General features: G+C 53.8%; 1 protein-coding gene across 1 annotated transcript; it reads right to left on the bottom strand.

Moving 5' to 3' along the window:
- Window positions 1-6,772: 6,772 nt before the first annotated feature.
- LOC128473961 (ankyrin repeat domain-containing protein 50-like) lies at window positions 6,773-12,638 on the bottom strand. Its single transcript, XM_053456182.1, has 4 exons — window positions 12,005-12,638; window positions 11,518-11,747; window positions 6,856-10,547; window positions 6,773-6,808 (listed from the first exon to the last, which is right to left on the bottom strand). Exons 1-4 carry the CDS (start codon window positions 12,376-12,378, stop codon window positions 6,773-6,775), a joined length of 4,332 nt encoding a protein of 1,443 aa, XP_053312157.1. The 5' UTR covers window positions 12,379-12,638.
- Window positions 12,639-19,301: the final 6,663 nt, after the last annotated feature.

The raw sequence follows: 19,301 nt of genomic DNA, 5'->3' as shown, positions 1-19,301 counted from the left end.
TTAGGTCTCGACCCCATATTACTAAATCTGCATTCCGAACGTGCGCAGAAACGCTTCTTAAGGAACCCCAGAGAAGGTCTTTATAATGTATCGGCTTAGAACCCAGAGAGCGACTTTATATCAGGTCGGGTTAGAACCCATAGAACATCTTTATAATGGGTCGGGTTAGAACCATAGAACCCCAGGTTAGAATTCATAGAACGTCTTTATAATGGGTCGGGTTAGAACCATAGAACGTCAGGTTAGAATTCATAGAACATCTTTATAATGGGTCGGGTTAGAACCATAGAACCTCAGGTTAGAATTCATAGAACGTCTTTATAATGGGTCGGGTTAGAATTTTGGTGCCGTTGGAATTGTTTCTGTTCTCTGCTCCTCTCTGATATTAACACCGTTTTGTTTGACCTTCTTGCAGCGTGGAGCCCCACGAGTTCCGAGTTCCGTATGAGGAGCAGACGTAGGTCGTAGGTCGGGCAGTTTAATGACAATGGGGGAATTTGCGGCCCTGCTGAGCGACCTCGGCCAAACCTGCCAGCAGCTGGAGCGGATCAAAGCCGAGCAGGTCAAGGAGCACGACCTCATCTCAATGTCTTTTGAGAAGACCTTACTGTCCATCCTCAGACAGGAGCAGAGGATCTTTAACCGCGTGGAAGAGGAGCACGGCCGGCTCCGAGAGCAGCTCTCCTCCATCCAGCAAAGCAACGAGCAAGCTCTTCAGGAAGGGGTGTCTGAAATAAACCACATGGTCCACGAGATCTCCACCATCTCCTCCCAGCTCAAGAAGGCTCTGGACACATCCAACGATGAGTCTGTGATAAAGGAGATCCAGGAGAGGGTGTCCAATGTTTTTGAAAGAAAGAAAAGCATCAACATCAGGTTAAGGAAGGTCCACTTCTCCCCCCACCCACTAGTTTCTACCACGATTGGAGACATATGTTCTGAAGAACACACTCTAGGGTTCTCCATCCCCTGTGTAAACAGAAAGGAGTCATCAAGATGGATCAAGAATGACAACCCAGTTCTGTTAAGTGACGAAAAACCTCCATGGGAGCAAAACTCAGAAGCTCCCGGACTCGTCGCAGTGAAGCTGGTGCTTGAAGATGGCAGTGATCCGGATACTGGATCCAGAACCAGCTCGTCGTCCTCCGGGACAGAAAAAGGAACAGATCTGATAGAGCAGAAATCAACCTTTTCTCCCAGAGAACGGGCCATCGAAGAGGCAGACACAGCAGCTCTGAGCCCTCGAACCGCCACCAAAAAATGGATCTCCGATATAAAACCCGATCCTGACGACGGGAAAAAACCTGAGAAATGTGGTGACGGGAATTTAGGAAACGTCTCTGCCGAGGAAAGCGGAAAAGCAACTAGACCACGTTTTACTGCCACTAAACACATTCCAAAGGGATTCCCGGAAATCAAGACGTCCAACCGGTTTGTCAAGTGTTCCAGACTGAATAGAGAGGATACAAAGGAACCGATCAGCCACACGGGACCCTCCGAGGATCCGCGCGTTCTCCAACCTTCTCAACAAATAACAAATTCGCTAACACCAGAAAAAAGAAGATACTCCCATGTCTCTAGAAACGGCGCGCTAAACAGAAAGAATGCCGAACATCAGTCACCAAAGCCAAACCAAAAGGCTGACATTCCACATGCAGAAAAAAAGGATGCCGAGGAAGCCGTTGCTCAACGGGGGATCAAGAGGTGGTCCACGTTCAGCAAAAAATCTGCATCAGAGACGTCGAAAGACCAAACGTCGTGTCTCGTGAAAACCACCATAACCAACGCTGGCGATGGACCCGTCGTCTTAGAAGATCGCAATACGCTGTTTAAAGCCACCGCAGCCTATGTGTGTGAAGATGACTCTGACTTATTGGAAGAGGAGGAATGTGGTGTGGAGGAAGATCCGAAGGCCTGTCGGGAGTTGGTGATTAGAGACAGCCGAGTGCCTTCGGCCAAAAAGTTTGGTGATGGTGACCAAGTAACTACGAGGCTACCAATGGAGACCCATTGCCTGGATGAAAGCAGTGAGAAGAAACACGATCTTATGGACCCATCGTTTGCAGTTGATTACATGAGAATGTCTGAGGAGCCATCAGAAAACATGTTCAATCAGCCTCCACGACCGGTGTCTCCATCCGGGAGTGTGACATCTTCCTACACGTTTATAATAGACTTTCCAGCAAGCAGGGAGGCTGGACAAAAATCTCCTCGTCCATTTTCCCAACCTAAAGGTAAAACCCGTGCAAAAGGTCTTCCTGTCATTTCTTCCCCAGTTCAGAACGATGAGGTAAAGCCTTCACGGCAGGTTCTCAGGCCCAAAGAGTTAACACAAGACAGGACAAGCAGAAGACTTTCCAGTTCGCGAGATACGGCCTTAAATGAAGCAAACCAAACTCCTCAGCCCGCTTCCTTGTGGAGATCTGTACCAAGGTCATATTCCATGCCGTATATCGAAAGAATATCAAGGCAAGTTAGTTCTCCTTCCAGGTCCCTCAGACCAGCATCATCCACAGACAGAAAGGACTCTGTGTCTAGTTCCTCCAGCTGCCGGTCAAATCCAAGAAGTCTTGGTTCTTCTAGAGTGCATGGAAAGTCCTTCCAGAACACAAGGAAGAGAGGACAGGTGGCTCATCGATTCTCCAAACAAACAAAGTGTCTGAGCAAAAGTGAGTCCAATCTCATAGACTTCCCACTTAAGGCTGAGGGGCCGGATGGGTTTGTTAAGCAGTTTGGAAAATTTGGATCTGGGCGAGCCGAGTTAAATCTCCCTCACGGCGTCCAATCCACGACTTCGGGGGCTCTCTACATCGTAGATTATGGAAACCGGAGACTTCAGGTGATGGACACCAAAGGGAAGGTCCTCCAGCAAATCGTCTTGCAGGCCAAGAATTATTTCGATGTTGCTGTGAGTAACAGAGGGCTCATCGCGTTGACAAATTCCACTGACCGCACTGTGGAAGTATACAACAAACATGGCAGGTTCCTCCAAACCATCTCTAGAAACTGGGGCGCCCCGCGCGGTATCACTGCCAACCATCGAGATGAGTTTATAGTGACAGACATGAGACAGGGAACCCTCTATGCTCTGACGCTCGATTCCACCACTGGCCGTCAAAAGGAAAGCACTATAGTCCCTGGGTTCAACAAGCCTTATCTGGTGGACTCTAACAGTCAGGGGCTGCTGGCCGTGTCGGAGAGAGGATTCGATGGGGGATGCTGCGTGAAGGTGCTGAGGGACAACTGGCAGGTTTTGAAGGTCCTTGGCCTCAGAGATAGTCCTGGCCACACACTCTATAACCCATGGGGAGTCTGTATAGATGAGGAGGGAGGCGTGCTGGTGGCAGACTGGGGGCAAAAACATTCCATTATCTATTTTCCACCCTCAAAACCTGCCCAGTGCATCGTTAGCGAGGGCCTGAGCAGCCCTCGAGGGTTAGCTGTGGGGCAAGACCGCCTCCTAATGGTGGCAGACAGTATGCACAACTGCATTAAGATATTCCAGTACCAGGATCCGGGGCCCTGAGCAACTGATTTTTTGGGGTAATAATAATTAAAAAAATGAAAACGCTGTGAGAAGTTTTTGGAATCTTTCCTCTCACCGACAGCTGGTTTGTCTTCGGAAAGCAAAGTAAGGATTTCCCGCCGTGAAGCCATTTTGTTTTATAAAGGAAGCTGACAGCTTGTGAAACTATGACATATTTGTACAGTTAAGTAGATTGAGCCCGTCGCGCCCCCCCCCCTCGCGGCTGCCCCGATCTGTTTATTCAGCAGAGGGAAAAATAACAAAAATGAGACATTTGCCAAATATATTTAAAAAAAATATAGAAAAAGAACAAAAAAAATCTAAAACTCCAAACCTGCATCAAATTTCTCCCGAGACCAACGTTATTCATGTGAATTCTGTCAAAACCCAAAAGGCATCAACCTGTTTTTTGATAATATTATTGATGGAATTCATTAAAACCACTTCTTTTATATATACGCTATATGGCCGAAAGTATGACATCACATTCTAAATACACAGACATTAATATGAAGTCACCCCCCTTGCAGATATCACGGCTTCCGCTCTTCTGGGAAGGATTTTGGGGCGTTTCTGAGGGATTTTTGTCCGTTCACCCAGTAGAGCGTTTGTGAGGTCAGGCTGATGCTGGACGAGGCGCTCGGCTCCCAATCTCCATTCCAGTTCATCCCAAAAGTGTCCAACGGGGTTGAGGTCGGGGGTCTGTGCAGCCGGCCAAGTTCTCCCCTCCAAACTCCTCCAGCCGCGTCTTTATGGAGCTTTATATTAATGTCTGAGTATTTAGAACGTGATGTCATCAAAGTCCCTGTTGGTCAGATGTACCAATACTTTGGGCCGTATAGTGTATATACATACACACACACACACACACATATATATATATACACACTACTTACACACACAGCAACTGCCAAAACAAACCAGCCAGGTTAGTAAAGTCGGCCTCCTTCCCCGGGATCTTCTGTTCCTTAGAAACCCAGAACCTGCCGGCAGATCGGCCCCCATCGGCCCCCGTCTAGTCTGTAAAGACTCAAACCTTAATTGGTCGTTGGTCTCGTCTTAGATTCAGCAGCCGTATGTCTATCCCATGCATGTTTAATACCCTCACTGTATTACCCTCTACCACTTCTGCTGGGAGACTGTTCCATTTATCTACTACCCTCTCAGTAAAGTAAAACCTTCTTCCATTCCATCTCAGCGTCTGACTCTCTTTTGTTAGATTCCGCTCGCTTGTTGGAATTTTTCTCTTTGGAAAGAAACTCTCCCCCTTTATTTAGTTAGATCTCTCTCCCACCCCTCTCTCCCTCATCTCTCTCTCTTCTCTCCTCCCAACCGGATATTATTATTATGATTATGATCTGCCCTCCTCCCCAAATGCTCCCCTACCTGCCCTCTTCTCTCTGCCCTCCTCCCCAAATACTCCCCTACCTGCCGAATCGGCGCCGTTATTCTGGAGATATTTAGTTGGGTCATAAATCAATTAGTTTATTGTTCCGCGGGGCAGGAGAGTGTCATGGGGCAAGCGAGGTGCACAGAGGCCCCATGCGCGGGGTAGGTGAGTTTAAAGTGCCGGGAGGTACTGCGAGAGTTAAATTTGACACGTATGTACGATACGTGTGTACGGGATGTGGGGGCCAAACTCATTCCGTAGCATTAACTCTGCCTTTTGAAGGGCCAACCTCAGACAGTCAACCTGTGAATTAACCCCTCGTGGTATTTTGGCCCTCCCTCCGGCCCCCAGGACATTCTCCGGTTTAATAGAAAGCAGCAGGATCAGGACTGAGAGGGAAAGAAACACAAAGCGACGTAATGAGCGAAAACAAACTTTTTCATTAAGTAGAAGTTGAGGTTTTTAGACATGCGGAGAACGGCAGGAATTCCCGTGATTTATCTGACGGGGACCGCCGGGGCTCCTGCCTCCATGTTGCCCGTTGTGATGCCGTTATCGGGTGCAGGGAGGTGGGAATTACCATCTGGTACAAGGCATGGCAGATGCGGGGCATATACCCGGTAGAAATGTCCTTTGTTAGTCCTCCCCATGGATTGGCTGATTTTGGGGACACAGACCCCTCACTGAGCCATACCAGGTCCTCCCCAGCAGACGCTCATCCCAAAGAGCAGATCCTGCGCCACCTCTCGGCAGCTCTCCGCCGGGTAGACTGTTCCACCTGGGACTCGTTCAGGTGCTCTTCTGCTTTTCCAGTAAGGATGGAGTGGAGGCTGGGAGTGGAGGCTGGGAGTGGAGGCTGAGACAGACTCCATCCTCTCGGGTAAAGCTGTCCCTGGCTGTTCACGGAGGTCTCCATGACGCTCTTTCTTTTGGGGTCCATTGAATGTCAGCGGCTTTCATCTGCGATATACAGGAGAGAAAAGATCAGCAGAATGAACACCGGAGACACACATTGCGTATTATTTAGTGAATACCGTATTTATCGGCACATACCACGCACAGGGGTATACCACGCACGGGGGTATAACACGCACCCCCGCCCGGGGTATGACACGCACCCTCGCCCGGGGTATGACACGCACCCTCGCCCGGGGTATGACACGCACCCCCCGCCCGGGGTATAACACGCACCCCCCGCCCGGGGTATAACACGCACCCCCCCGCCCGGGGTATAACACGCACCCCCCCGCCCGGGGTATAACACGCACCCCCCGCCCGGGGTATAACACGCACCCCCCGCCCGGGGTATAACACGCACCCCCCGCCCGGGGTATAAAACGCACCCCCCACCCGGGGTATAACACGCACCCCCGCCTGGGGTATAACACGCACCCCCGCCTGGGGTATAACACGCACCCCCGCCAGGGCTATAGCACGCACCCCCTGCCTGGGGTATAGCACGCACCCCCTGCCCGGGGTATAACACGCACCCCCTGCCCGGGGTATAACACGCACCCCCCCGCCCGGGGTATAACACGAACCCCTCGCCCGGGGTATAACACGCACCCCCCGCCCGGGGTATAACACGCACCCCCGCCTGGGGTATAACACGCACCCCCGCCCGGGGTATAACACGCAGGTAGGCTTTCCGCTTCTTATTTTTTAATATTTTAATATTTATGATTTAAGGAATTACTCACAGCGGGGTTTCCTTCCGGATGTTGAAGCCGCAGGTGCGACCCTCAAACTGCAGCTTGATGGCCTGTTTCAGGTGGAGCTGCGGGTCCATCGTGCTGAGGGAGATCACTGGAGACTGTGGACGGGCGCCGCTCGCTCTGTGAGACGTGGGGCCATAGTCAGGCTTGGTGGGAGAGTTCACAGGGAGCCCACTCCTAGTGGGAGAGTTCACAGGGAGCCCACTCCTAGTGGGAGAGTTCACAGGGAGCCCACTCCTGGTGGGGGAGTTCACAGGGAGCCCACTACTGGTGGGAGAGTTCACAGGGAGCCCACTCCTGGTGGGGGAGTTCACAGGGAGCCCACTCCTGGTGGGAGAGTTCACAGGGAGCCCACTCCTGGTGGGAGAGTTCACAGGGAGCCCACTCTTGGTGGGAGAGTTCACAGGGAGCCCACTCCTGGTGGGAGAGTTCACAGGGAGCCCACTCCTGGTGGGAGAGTTCACAGGGAGCCCACTCTTGGTGGGAGAGTTCACAGGGAGCCCACTCCTGGTGGGAGAGTTCACAGGGAGCCCACTCCTGGTGGAAGAGTTCACAGGGAGCCCACTCCTGGTGGGATAATGGACAGTTTCCTGAGTGTTTGTGGGGATGTGCTGAGGGCCCCGTGCTTTGCCGGGAGAGTACACGGGGTCTCTAGTATTTCCGGTAGGGGGCGCCACACACATCCCTTTAGTAGTAGAACGTAAAGGTTCTCTGACCTTCTGTGGAAAGTTTGCTGGGTCCTTAACGTTCACTGGTTTCCCGTGGTTTTCGGTTGTACGATCACCGGTGGTTTTCGTGTTCCCAGTCCCTTTGTGGTCCGTGTTGCCGGATGTACCTGAGGAATAGCCAGAGCTGTTGGTTTTAAGTAGGATATGGCTGCGTTCCTGTGACCTGCTGCGTGAAGACCCCGAGGTCACAGGACTCCCGCGTTTTGGATACTGGTTACAGGCGGTACTCTGTTCCCATTTATCCAGTTCCTGGGGTGAACTGGGATTTTGATGGCTTATGGGTTGAGTGGTTGACTCATAGTGGTTTTGGAAACCCGTTATATCAATAAGGGCAAGGGTCTGTCTAGAGCGGCTGCGAGGTAAGGAGTGCTGTTGGACCTGCTGAGTGAACGTCAGGCTGTCCATGGGCACGGTGGCCTGGGAATGGTAGGTGGACGAGGTTAATACAGAACCTTGTGAACTCTTCAAAGAATTGTCCATTGAGTGGCTGCCGGTGGACACCGGCGACAGGGTGGACCAGCTGCTTCCGCTTCCTTCAACTGTCTTTTTCTCTGTTACACTTTTATTACGGGGGGTTCCTAAAGGGCCTTGATACGGGGGCACGCCATACCTCTCAAGAAGATTCATTATAGCAACATGTCCACCTTTTGCGGCAACTTGCATAGGGTTACGTCCATAGTGGTCTGCATGATGAGGAGAGGACTTCCCCTCCTCCAGGAGCACCTTACCAAGTTCCTTGTGGCCCTCCTGGGCGGCAATGCAGAGCGGAGTGGCCCCCTGGGAGGTTTGAGCGTCAGAGAAAGCTCCATTCTCCAGAAGAAGACGGGCAATGCTAGTGTGGCCTTTCCAGGCAGCGCAATGTAAAGGAGTCCTCTTCTCCATGTCTGAGGCATTGGGTTGAGCTTCACCTTTTACCAGCAGAAGGTGAGCCATATCCCAATCTCCGAGCCAGCAGCAGGCATGGAGAGCTGTACGTTCCTCTGGGTCTCTCCCTTCGGGGTCTGCGCCCTGCTCCAGCAGCAGTTCTGTCATTCCGATCTGTCCACCCAGAACCAGCAGGTAAAGCAGAGGTTTGCCCTGCATGTTCTTGACATTCGGATCTGCCCCTCTCCTCAGCAGCAGCTCCGCCATTGCTCTATGACCTACCAGAGCGGCCGAGCACAAAGCCGTCCTTCCATCGTTGGCGCGTTGGTCGACAGGAGAGCCGCGATTTAGCAGCAATTCGACGCATCCAGTGTGACCTTCCTGAGCAGCCAGGAGGAGAGGCGTGTAGCCTTCATGGTCTCTGATGCCCACTTTAGCTCCCCCTTCAATCAATGTCCGACAGGTGCTTCTCCTGCCCTGACAGGCTGCCCAGTGCAGAGGTGTCCAACCCAGCTGGTCCCTGTGATTCTCATCTAGGCCTCTGTCCAGCAGGACCCTCACTGCCTCCTCTCCACCAAGTGCAGCGGCTGCCATGGCAAGCGCCGATCTCCCTTCTGCGTCAGTGGCATCTGCGGTAGCCCCCCAGAGCAGCAAAACCCGAACTGTCTCAGAATATCCTCCCGAAGCGGCGGCCAGCAGTGGAGTCATTCTGCACTTGCCCTCTCTGTCAGGATCCGCTCCAGCCTCAAGCAGGAGCTCGGCTACCTCCGCCTGCCCCTCATATGCAGCCACCAGCAGCGGGGTCACCCCATCTTTGTCTTCCAGTTCTGGATCCGCCCCATGCTCCAGCAATAAGGACACTAACTCGGGGTAGTCCTGACCCGCAGGCACACAGAGGCAGGCCACCGAAAGTGCGGTGCGTCCTTCTGAATCACGCCAGTTTATGTCAGCTCCTGCGTCCAAGAACAGCTCTGCCACTGACCTGTGGCCCATGTACGCCGCTGCCATCAGAGGTGTGCGGCCCTCTGCGTCTGCCTGGTCCGCCCGAGCTCCAGCCGCTAATAAAGCTTTAACGGGCCCCTCATGTCCCCCCCAAGCGGCCGCTCTGAGCGCAGTGCGCCCGTCGGGACCAGAGACGTCGGGATGGGCCCTGCTTGCCAGTAATGCTTGAACTACCTCTGTGTGTCCTCCCCAGGCAGCCGACCGAAGAGGAGTCCATCCACGGCTGTCAGTACGGTCATGACGGGCACTGTGTTGAAGGAGTAGTTGCACCACGGAAAGGTGTCCCTGGTGTGCTGCAAGTCCTAAAGCCGTCTGTCCTTCTTCATCAGCGGCCTCCAGATTTGCTCCTCTGGAAATCATCAATTTTACTGCTTCTAAGTTTCCGGCTTGGGCTGCAGCGGCCAGTAGAGTCCTTCCAGATCTGTCCCGCTGATGTACCCCGGCCCCGCTGGCCAGCAGCATCTCCACCGAGCCTCCTCTGCCCAAAGTCCTCCTGAGGGCACCGGAGTCCACGACGTCACAGGGACCGTCCGGGGCACCCCGAGCCAAGAGCAGAAGCTGCAGGACCTCCAGCTCTAGATGGATGTTGGAGACCAAACAGTCGGAGATGGGAACTTCTGTCCACAGAAGCCACAGAGCTAAGTGAGAGGGTTCTAGGCCCGGCAGGTCGGACAGCAGGAGATGTCTGGCCAGCTGGTGGACCTCTTTCGGTGTCAGATTCGGTGCGCGGGTCGAGAGGCCCATGGCAAGCATGCTGTGACCCTCTGCCACGTTACACAGGTATTTCTGGGTACAATATTTCACGTCCAGAAGCCACTCCGAGAAGCTATGGTGGAACAGGACTAGCGGACTGTCCGGGCCGTCCGAAGGAAGAAGCAGCCCAGAGAGAGACGCCAGGTTCCTGCCGAAGTCCTCGGGGCTCCATCCTTTCATTTGCTTGGTCCGCACAGCCTCGTAGAGCCGGGACGGGGCGAGGGGCTGCGGCGAGGCCAGCAACGCGTTGAGCATCGTCTGCACCTGGCAGAAGTGCCGCCCGGGGAACAGTCTCTGGCACAGCCACAGGTAGAGTCCGTTCAACGTGCCGGGCATGTGGCGGATCTCTCTCAGCACGACGGAGCCGTCGGAAACCCCGTCCAGCACGCGCTCCAGGTACAGGAAGCAGCCGTTGCTCTTTATGTGCAGCTGGTTGAGCATTTCCGCCGTGTCGAGCGTCAGGTGCTTGCGCAGGTTCTCCTCCCGGTCCAGGCGGCGCAGGATGTACTGCTGCACGTCTCGCACTACATGCGCCTTCCGCAGGTCGTCCAGGCAAAGCCTCCGGAAACCTGCGTCAACAAGAAACAATGAGAGGGATGTGACGCAGACGCGGGTACATTCACTCAAGCAGCAGAGTTACAGTTTCTCTAGTCGAGTTAAGGACCGGTTAGCCGCGGTTATGTTCTGCACACTAGTGGGCAGCGGGTGGTGATGGTGCAAAGTTTGGAAGCTTGCTGGCTGCTATCCCCATATAACAAGGAGTTAAAAATCTGCACTCCGCTGAGACTTTGGCGACAAAGCTTTGCTGGTATGTTTAACCCTTTGGGATTTTGTACTTTAACCCCCACCTACATCGAGGTGTGCTGACCAATCAGCAGCCTTCTCTCATCCTCGATCAGCGCTGCAAGTAAATGGATTATCACATAAATAAAGCAGAACTCTGGAAATTGCCCGGCCTCTAGCGTGCGGGGGGTGGGGTTCATTCAAATGGTTAAATGTCAAGGGAGAAGGCTGCTGATTGGCTCAGCACCACTGTAGTATAGGAAGCAGAGAGGGGGCTCCTAGAGGCAAAACATAGGAGGTAAGTGAATGGTCTCCTGAGAGTGATAACGGGGAGGAATAATCCTGCGGACTCTGGGAAGTTAAGATGGCTGCTCTCGTGAGACACACAAATGGGGGGGGGTCTAATACATATATGTTGCTTATTGTAATCTGCAGACACCGTCACACGCGTGTCGTATTTATTGATTAATTGGGTATATCAGAGACTCACAAACCTCCCAACTTCTACCCCAGCGAATCAGGACCCCTGGGGGGCTTGGGAAGTAGAGTATGACTCAAACCGGCAGCGCTACTGCGCATGTACACAGTTCTGTGTCTGTCCCAGACCATGGACCAAATCCCGCTGAACTCTACCTCTGTCCTGCTTTTTGAGACAGGAAGCGCTCCGCATAATTGGGACTGTGCAGCGCAAAGCAGGACAGTTGGGAGGCATGCACTCAGGAAGTCAGCACTATCACAATAAAGCTGGGCCCCGACCTGTGAACATCCTGGTGGCCGCCTTGTTCTGGCGCCGCACGGTGCACACGAGCAGCAGCCACGGTGGGAGAAGATGATGGTGACTTGCCAGGAGCTCTGCGATGCTGCAGCTGGACTCTGCGGCGAAGCCGTCCGACCGGCAGCAACAGCACATTTCATCCACGGAGTCGACGAGGAGCAGCAGGTTCTGCGAAGGAGGCGGCACGGAGATCAAGGGAAGGAGGACCAGCCTGCAACACGAGAGAAAGGGGATCACCGTCAGCACGACAGTCATCGGCAGGAGCCTCCCGTAACACAGAGAGCCTTCCTACCACCGGCAGAGGCCTCTCGTAACACAGAGCGCCTCCCTATCACCGGCAGGAGCCTCCCGTAACACCGAGCGCCTCCCTATCACCGGCAGGAGCCTCCCGTAATACCGAGCTCCCGTAACCGTACCAGACCTTTGAATTACCGGCAAAGCCCTGCAATGTCACGGTGCTGTACCCACCTCTTGAACTTGTCATCGACATCCCCGCTGGGGTCCGGCTCCTGCACTCTCTCGTTGTAGCCGCTGATGAGGGGGCTGTCTCGGAGCTGCTGTGCCAGGCCGGCAATGAACTGGTGCGGGCAGAGACTGGCATGCGCGTGAGCCCGGCAGAAGTGGTACGCCAGAACCCTGACGCCGAGCCCAGTGCTGTACCCGATCTCGGAGGAAGGCCACAGGATCTCCGCGCACAAAGCAGTCTTTCCTGCCCCTGGGGCCCCTGTAATGAGTATGCCGGGGGCCCGAGCTCCTCCTAGACCCTCCAGACAGTGCTGCAGTCTTTGCAGGGCCCATTCCCGGCAGTAAAAGGGCCGGCCACGTAATGGGCTGGAGGTCATGTCGATGGGAATGGTGACTGCACGGCCACAAGCAACTGGGGCATATTCCTAAGACAAGCGGTGGGGTGATGGATACTGGAGCTCCAGAAGATCTACTGTACGCGGGGTTCCAGACTCTGGGGGGTTCCAGTAGATCTGCGGGACACGGGGCGACGGATACCGGGTTCCAGTAGAGGTGACGGATACTGGGTTCTAGTAGATCTGCGGGACCCGAGGTGATGGATAGCGGGTTCCAGTAGAGGTGATGGATAGCGGGTTCCAGTAGATCTGCGGGACTCGAGGTGACGGATAGCGGGTTCCAGTAGAGGTGACGGATAGCGGGTTCCAGTAGATCTGCGGGACCCGAGGTGACGGATGCCGGGTTCCAGTAGATCTGCGGGACTCGAGGTGACGGATACCGGGTTCCAGTAGAGGTGACGGATAGCGGGTTCCAGTAGATCTGCGGGACTCGAGGTGACGGATACCGGGTTCCAGTAGAGGTGACGGATACTGGGTTCTAGTAGATCTGCGGGACCCGAGGTGATGGATAGCGGGTTCCAGTAGAGGTGACGGATAGCGGGTTCCAGTAGATCTGCGGGACCCGAGGTGACGGATAGCGGGTTCCAGTAGAGGTGACGGATAGCGGGTTCCAGTAGATCTGCGGGACCCGAGGTGACGGATAGCGGGTTCCAGTAGAGGTGACGGATAGCGGGTTCCAGTAGATCTGCGGGACCCGAGGTGACGGATAGCGGGTTCCAGTAGAGGTGACGGATGCCGGGTTCCAGTAGATCTGCGGGACCCGAGGTGACGGATACCGGGTTCCAGTAGAGGTGACGGATACCGGGTTCTAGTAGTTCCTGGGGATAGACACACCAGATGTTACTCTCAGGGAGACAGAGATTGGCAGCGGCTGTTTGGGGGTGCCAGGTGTAACTGGAATGATTGACAGGTTAGGCACCGGCAGAGGACACCCCCCCAGTCCAACCTGCAGCGCTCCAGGTGCAGGCGTGACTCCGACCTCCGCCTGAGGTCACCGGGGCCACCAAACTGCACAGCGGAGCCGACGGGAGCAGCCGGGACAAGCCCAGACCTGACAGGGAGCGGGGCAGCCACATAGCTGGGCCGGGGGGAGGAATAACTCTGTGACCTACCCTGACAGGGGCAACACATGCCGTCTCACTGACACTCAATGAGAAGTCCCAAGGAGGGGGTGGGTGTTTTACACACAGTAGGGGTGTTATACAGGGTAAGGGGTAACACAGGGGTGTTATACAGGATAAGGGGTAACACAGGGGTGTTATACAGGGTAAGGGGTAATATAGGGGGTGTTATACAGGGTAAGGGGTAATATAGGGGGTGTTATACAGGGTAAGGGGGTGATATAGAAGGCAGGGGGTGTTATACAGGGTAAGAGGGTAATGCAGGGGCGTTATACAGGGTATGAAGGTAATACAGGGGGTGTTAGATAGGGTAAGGGGTGTTATACAGGGTATGGGGGTAATACAGGGGGTGTTATATAGGGTAAGGGGTAATATAGGTGGTGTTATACAGGGTATGGGGGTAATACAGGGGGTGTTATATAGGGTAAGGGGGTAATATAGGGGGTGTTACACAGGGTAAGGGGTAATATAGGTGTGTTATACAGGGTAAGGGGTAATACAGAAGGCAGGGGCTCTCTTACCTGCCCCTGACAGGCCGGGCAGATCACTCTCTCCGGGTCTCTTTCACTTCGGTTTCCAGACTGTTTCCTACCCGAGCCTCTCCCTCCCCAGCCTCACTCAGCCCCCCACCCCCTGCTGCACTCCTCCCTCCGTGCGAGGCCCGGCCCAGCCTCACCCCACTCACAGCCTCACCCCACTCACTCACACTGACAGCCTCACCCCACTCACTCACACTGACAGCCTCACACACTCACTCACACTGACAGCCTCACCCCACTCACTCACACTGACAGCCTCACACACTCACTCACACTGACAGCCTCACCCCACTCACTCACACTGACAGCCTCACTCACAGCCTCACCCCACTCACTCACACTGACAGCCTCACATACTCACTCACAGGCTCACTCCACTCACACTGACAGCCTCACCCCACTCACTCACAGGCTCACCCAACTCACACCGACAGCCTCACCTCACCCACTCACACTGACAGCCTCACCCCACTCACACTGACAGCCTCACCCCACTCACACTGACAGACTCACCCCACTCACACTGACAGCCTCACCTCTGTCACAGGTGGGATTCTCAGCCCGCTCTCCTGCCCCCGTCTGCTCCTGTAGTTTGTGTACCGGTGATGATGGGGGTGGGGCAGGTGCTGTCAGTGCGGCAGTTTGGTTTTGGAGTGGGACAATTTTAGAGATGCCCCTACTAAGTATATTGTATTAGGCTCCTTATTCTTATCCGTATAGCACCAACATAGTCTACATCGCTGTACAATTAGCTATTTCTGCTCCCTTTGGTCACTTTGGGGTCACTATCCCAGCCTCATTCACACGCAGAGAGGGTGCGGAGCTCACGCTGTCATTCCTGCCCGACCGGCTCTACTCCACATTCTGTGCCTCCCGGGGGCCGCGCGTGGCTCCGTCACACCCGCTGTTCATACCAGGAGACGTCAGAAACAGCAGAGATCCCCCTTCCAGGCGAGCTGGTAATACGTTTAATACATTCCCGGCGGCAAAAGGGTCGCTCATGTAACTGGCTAGAGATCATGGGAATGGTGAACGCACGGCAACCGGGGCAGCCAATGGGGGGACAGATACTGTATTTCCACACTCAGAGGGGTTCCAGAGAATATGTAGGACGTGGGGTGACATCTCCCCGCTCCCCCCATCTCCCTATCTATCCTAACATCTCCCCGCCCCCTATCCATCTTCCCGCTCCCAACATCTCCCCAACCAGCCTCCCCACTCCACCCGTCCATCTTCCCACTATCCGTCCACCTCCTTGCTCCCTGCATCTCCCCATCCATCTCCTCGCTCCCCACATCTCCCCATCCCCTATCCATCTTCCCGCTCCCAACATCTCCCCAACCAACCTCCCCACTCCACCCGTCCATCTTCCCACTATCCGTCCACCTCCTTGCTCCCTGCATCTCCCCATCCATCTCCTCGCTCCCCACATCTCCCCATCCATCTCCCCGCATCTCCCTATCCATCTCCCCGCTTCCTGCCCCCGTTTCTTCATTTTGTTTTGCTCCCTCCAGCTGCTCGGATCAGGGAAGGGGAAGGACAGCTGCCTCCTGTCCGCCAGGAAACCATTCCAGCCCCTTCAATGGACGAGGAGACCCCTGAGACCTGAATGACTTCACATCCCCCAGCACACATTCCGTGCACAACGTTCCTGACGCATCCTGGGGACCCCAATGTGAGGCTTCTGCCCACTGCTCCATTTTCACGGCTTTTGAACCCAAAAATCCTCAAGGCATATTTAAGTGTGATTTCAGTGTATCAGAATACCGGATGCTGACCGCCCCGCGCTGACCGCCGGGGGGCTGATCTGGAGATGATTTACAACAAGAATAGGGGAGCGCAACCTAAAAAAAATAAAAGATTCGGGGGCCGCAGCTAAAACAATGACCAATAAATAAAAAACAAGAACTCGAGCCGGTGCCGGCCGGCGGGGTAAATACCGGGGACTGCGGGGTCCGCGCAGGGTCACATATATCGCTTCGCCCACCCACTACTGACGCACCCCAACGGGGGTATTACAGGGAGCCAAATCAGTGAGACCGCCGGCATTTTAACCCAAAAGAGACTTGCAAGTGATTTAAAGCCGTCTCTCGACATATAATGGGTATCCGCGGGGCGTCGGCTGGGTATACGCGGGGCGTCGGCTGGGTATAACCGCTTTTTTGTGTGTTTATTGACACCAGGTGGGGTTTCTGGGACATCAGCAGATGCCCGGATCCGTCCTCAGGAAGGGATATTATTTCCCACACCAGGGCTAATTTGAGAATGAATGGGACTGTTTCCTGGAGTCTGCCTGAGCATGATAGGAGACACTGAGCCAGTCCTGATAACGCAGTGACATCCCCTACATTACATACAGACACGCCGCTGTCTGACCAGTCCTGATACCGCAGTCACATCCCCTACATTACATACAGACCCGCCGCTGTCTGACCAGTCCTGATAACACAGTCACACCCCCTACATTACATACAGACCCGCCGCTGTCTGACCAGTCCTGATAACACAGTCACACCCCCTACATTACATACAGACCCGCCGCTGTCTGACCAGTCCTGATAACGCAGTCACATCCCCTACATTACATACACACCCGCTGCTGTCTGAGCCAGTCCTGATAATGCAGTAACATCCCCTACATTACATACAGACCCGCCGCTGTCTGACCAGTCCTGATAAAGCAGTAACATCCCCTACATTACATACAAACCCGCCGCTGTCTGACCAGTCCTGATAACAGTCACATCCCCCACATTACAGACACCCGCCGCTGTCTGACCAGTCCTGATAACACAGTCACATCCTCTACATTACATACAGACCCGCCGCTGTCTGACCAGTCCTGATAACGCGGTCACATCCCCTACATTACATACAGACCCGCCGCTGTCTGACCAGTCCTGATAACGCAGTCACATCCCCTACATTACATACAGACCCGCCACTGTCTGACCAGTCATGATAACGCAGTCACATCCCCTACATTACATACAAACCCGCTGCTGTCTGACCAGTCCTGATAACGCAGTCACATCTCCTACATTACATACAGACCCTGCACTGTCTGAGCCAGTCCTGATAACACAGTCACATCCCCTACATTACATACAGACCCGCCGCTGTCTGACCAGTCCTGATAACTCAGTCACATCCCCTACATTACAAACAGACCTGCTGCTGTCTGAGCCGGTCCTGATAAACTACTGTACTTTCTAAATGTAATGTGATGGAGTGAAGATTGTCCACACTAAGGTTATTGGCAGCTATGGAAGGCAGTTGCAGGTTGTTTAGTTCAGGTAACCCGGTGGCTCCTTTGAGGGCACTCTGGGCATCCTGCTGCTGAGCCAATGGGCTGCTGGAGCTCAGTGAGGGGCTCCACCTAGTGCTCGCTCCCTATAATAAGAGCTTTACTCCTCTCCCCTGTCTGCTGGGTGGTTCCTCCCTGACCGTTTCCTGCTGCCCCAGTGCATCTCTGGGATTCTCCACTTCCAGTCTAGCCACCTGGGTGCCGTAATCACGCTGGTGCTAGCGGCTAGTATTGGGATACTATTTATATATATAGATATATATATATAGTGATATATTACCTGTATGTATTATATATACATCAGAAGATGGGGACACTGTGGTCATAAAGGGATGGACATGGTCTTCAACAGTACTCAGGCTGTTTAAACAATGCCTCAGTTGGTACTAAGGGACCCAAAGTGTGCCAAGAAAATGCCCCCCCCTCCCCATTACACTCCCACCAGCCTGACCCGCTGATACGAGGCAGGACGGATCCCGGCTTTCATGTTGTTGACCCGGCCACCTGAATGTCACAGCTGGAATGGAGACTCCTCAGACCCGGCAGCGTTCTCCGGTCTTCCGTTGTCCAGTTTTGGTGATTCTGTGTGAATTGTAGCCTCAGTTTTCTGTTCTTAGCTGACAGGAGCGGCACCCGGTGGGGTCTTCTGCTGCTGTAGTCCATCGGCTTCAAGGTTGGACGTGTTGTGCGTTCAGAGATGGGATTCTGCAGACCTTGGGTGTAACGAGGGGTTAATTGGGTTACTGTCGCCTTTCCGTCATCTCGAACCAGTCTGCCCGTTCTCTCCTCTGACCTCCGACACCGACAAGGCATTCCCCTCACAGAGCCGCCGCTCACCGGATATTTTCTTGTTTTTAGGCCGTTCTCTGTAAATCGTAGAGATGATTTGGGTAAAAATCCCAGTAGATCAGCCGTTTCTGAAATACTCAGACCGGCCCGTCTGGCGCCAACAACCACCATGCCACATTCAAAGTCACTGAAATCCCCTTTCTGCCCCATTCTGATGCTCAGTCTGATCTTCAGCAAGTGTTCTTGACCACATGCCTAAAATGTACATATAGTGATGTATTCCCCATATATACCTTATCTTTTATTTATATAGCGCCAACAGTTTACGCAGCGCTTAATACAATACATACATTCAAGGGGTCTGACAAGACGAGAACTGACAGACTAAGACAAACGATACATTAGGTGGAGAGGCTCGGCCCACAAGCTTACAATCAATGGCGTGAGGAGTAACATAAGGGAAAGGGTGAGAGGTAGTGTGGGGGGTATAAGGCACAGGGAAAGGGTGAGAGATATTGTGGGGGGTATCAGTGACGGGTGAGAGGTAGTGTGGGGGTATAAGGCACAGAGATGGGTGGGAGGTAGTGGGGGGTATATGGCACAGGGAAAGGGTGAGAGGTAGTGTAGGGGGTATCAGTGACAGGGACATTATGGGCGGCTTCTCTGAAGAAGTGAGTTTTGAGATGTTTCTTGAATGTTGGGGGGGTAAAAGATGCAGGTTCGGTGGAAGTCGGTTCGAGAGATATGGGGGCAACGAATTAAATCTTGTAGACGAGAAAAGGAAGGGGTGATAAGTGAGGAGCAGAGCCTCAGCCCATGGGAAGTATGGAAGGACGGGCAGTCGTATGGGGGAGCAAAATATCGGGGGTAGTATTATGTAGGGACGGTGTTATGGGGGAGCAATATATGGGGGGGGGTAGTATTATGTAGGGGTAGTATTATGTAGGGGCAGTGTTATGGGGGTAGTATTATGCAGGGGGTCATTGTTATGGGGATTCTCGGGTCAGGAACGGCAGAGAAATGTTTTTTAGGTGCAAGCGGCAGGATCTGGCGAGGGACTGAATGTGAGGGATGAAGAAGTGGACCCCCAAGAATTCAGGTTCTGGGGTGGAGATGGAAGGCGGGAAGATAATGAGTTCAGTTTTAGAA

This window comes from Spea bombifrons, chromosome 2 (genome assembly GCF_027358695.1).
Source record: "Spea bombifrons isolate aSpeBom1 chromosome 2, aSpeBom1.2.pri, whole genome shotgun sequence".
Classification (NCBI taxonomy): Eukaryota; Metazoa; Chordata; class Amphibia; order Anura; family Pelobatidae; genus Spea; species Spea bombifrons.
The sequence above is the reverse complement of the archived record's forward strand: the minus strand, read 5'-3'. Positions and strand labels throughout refer to the sequence as shown.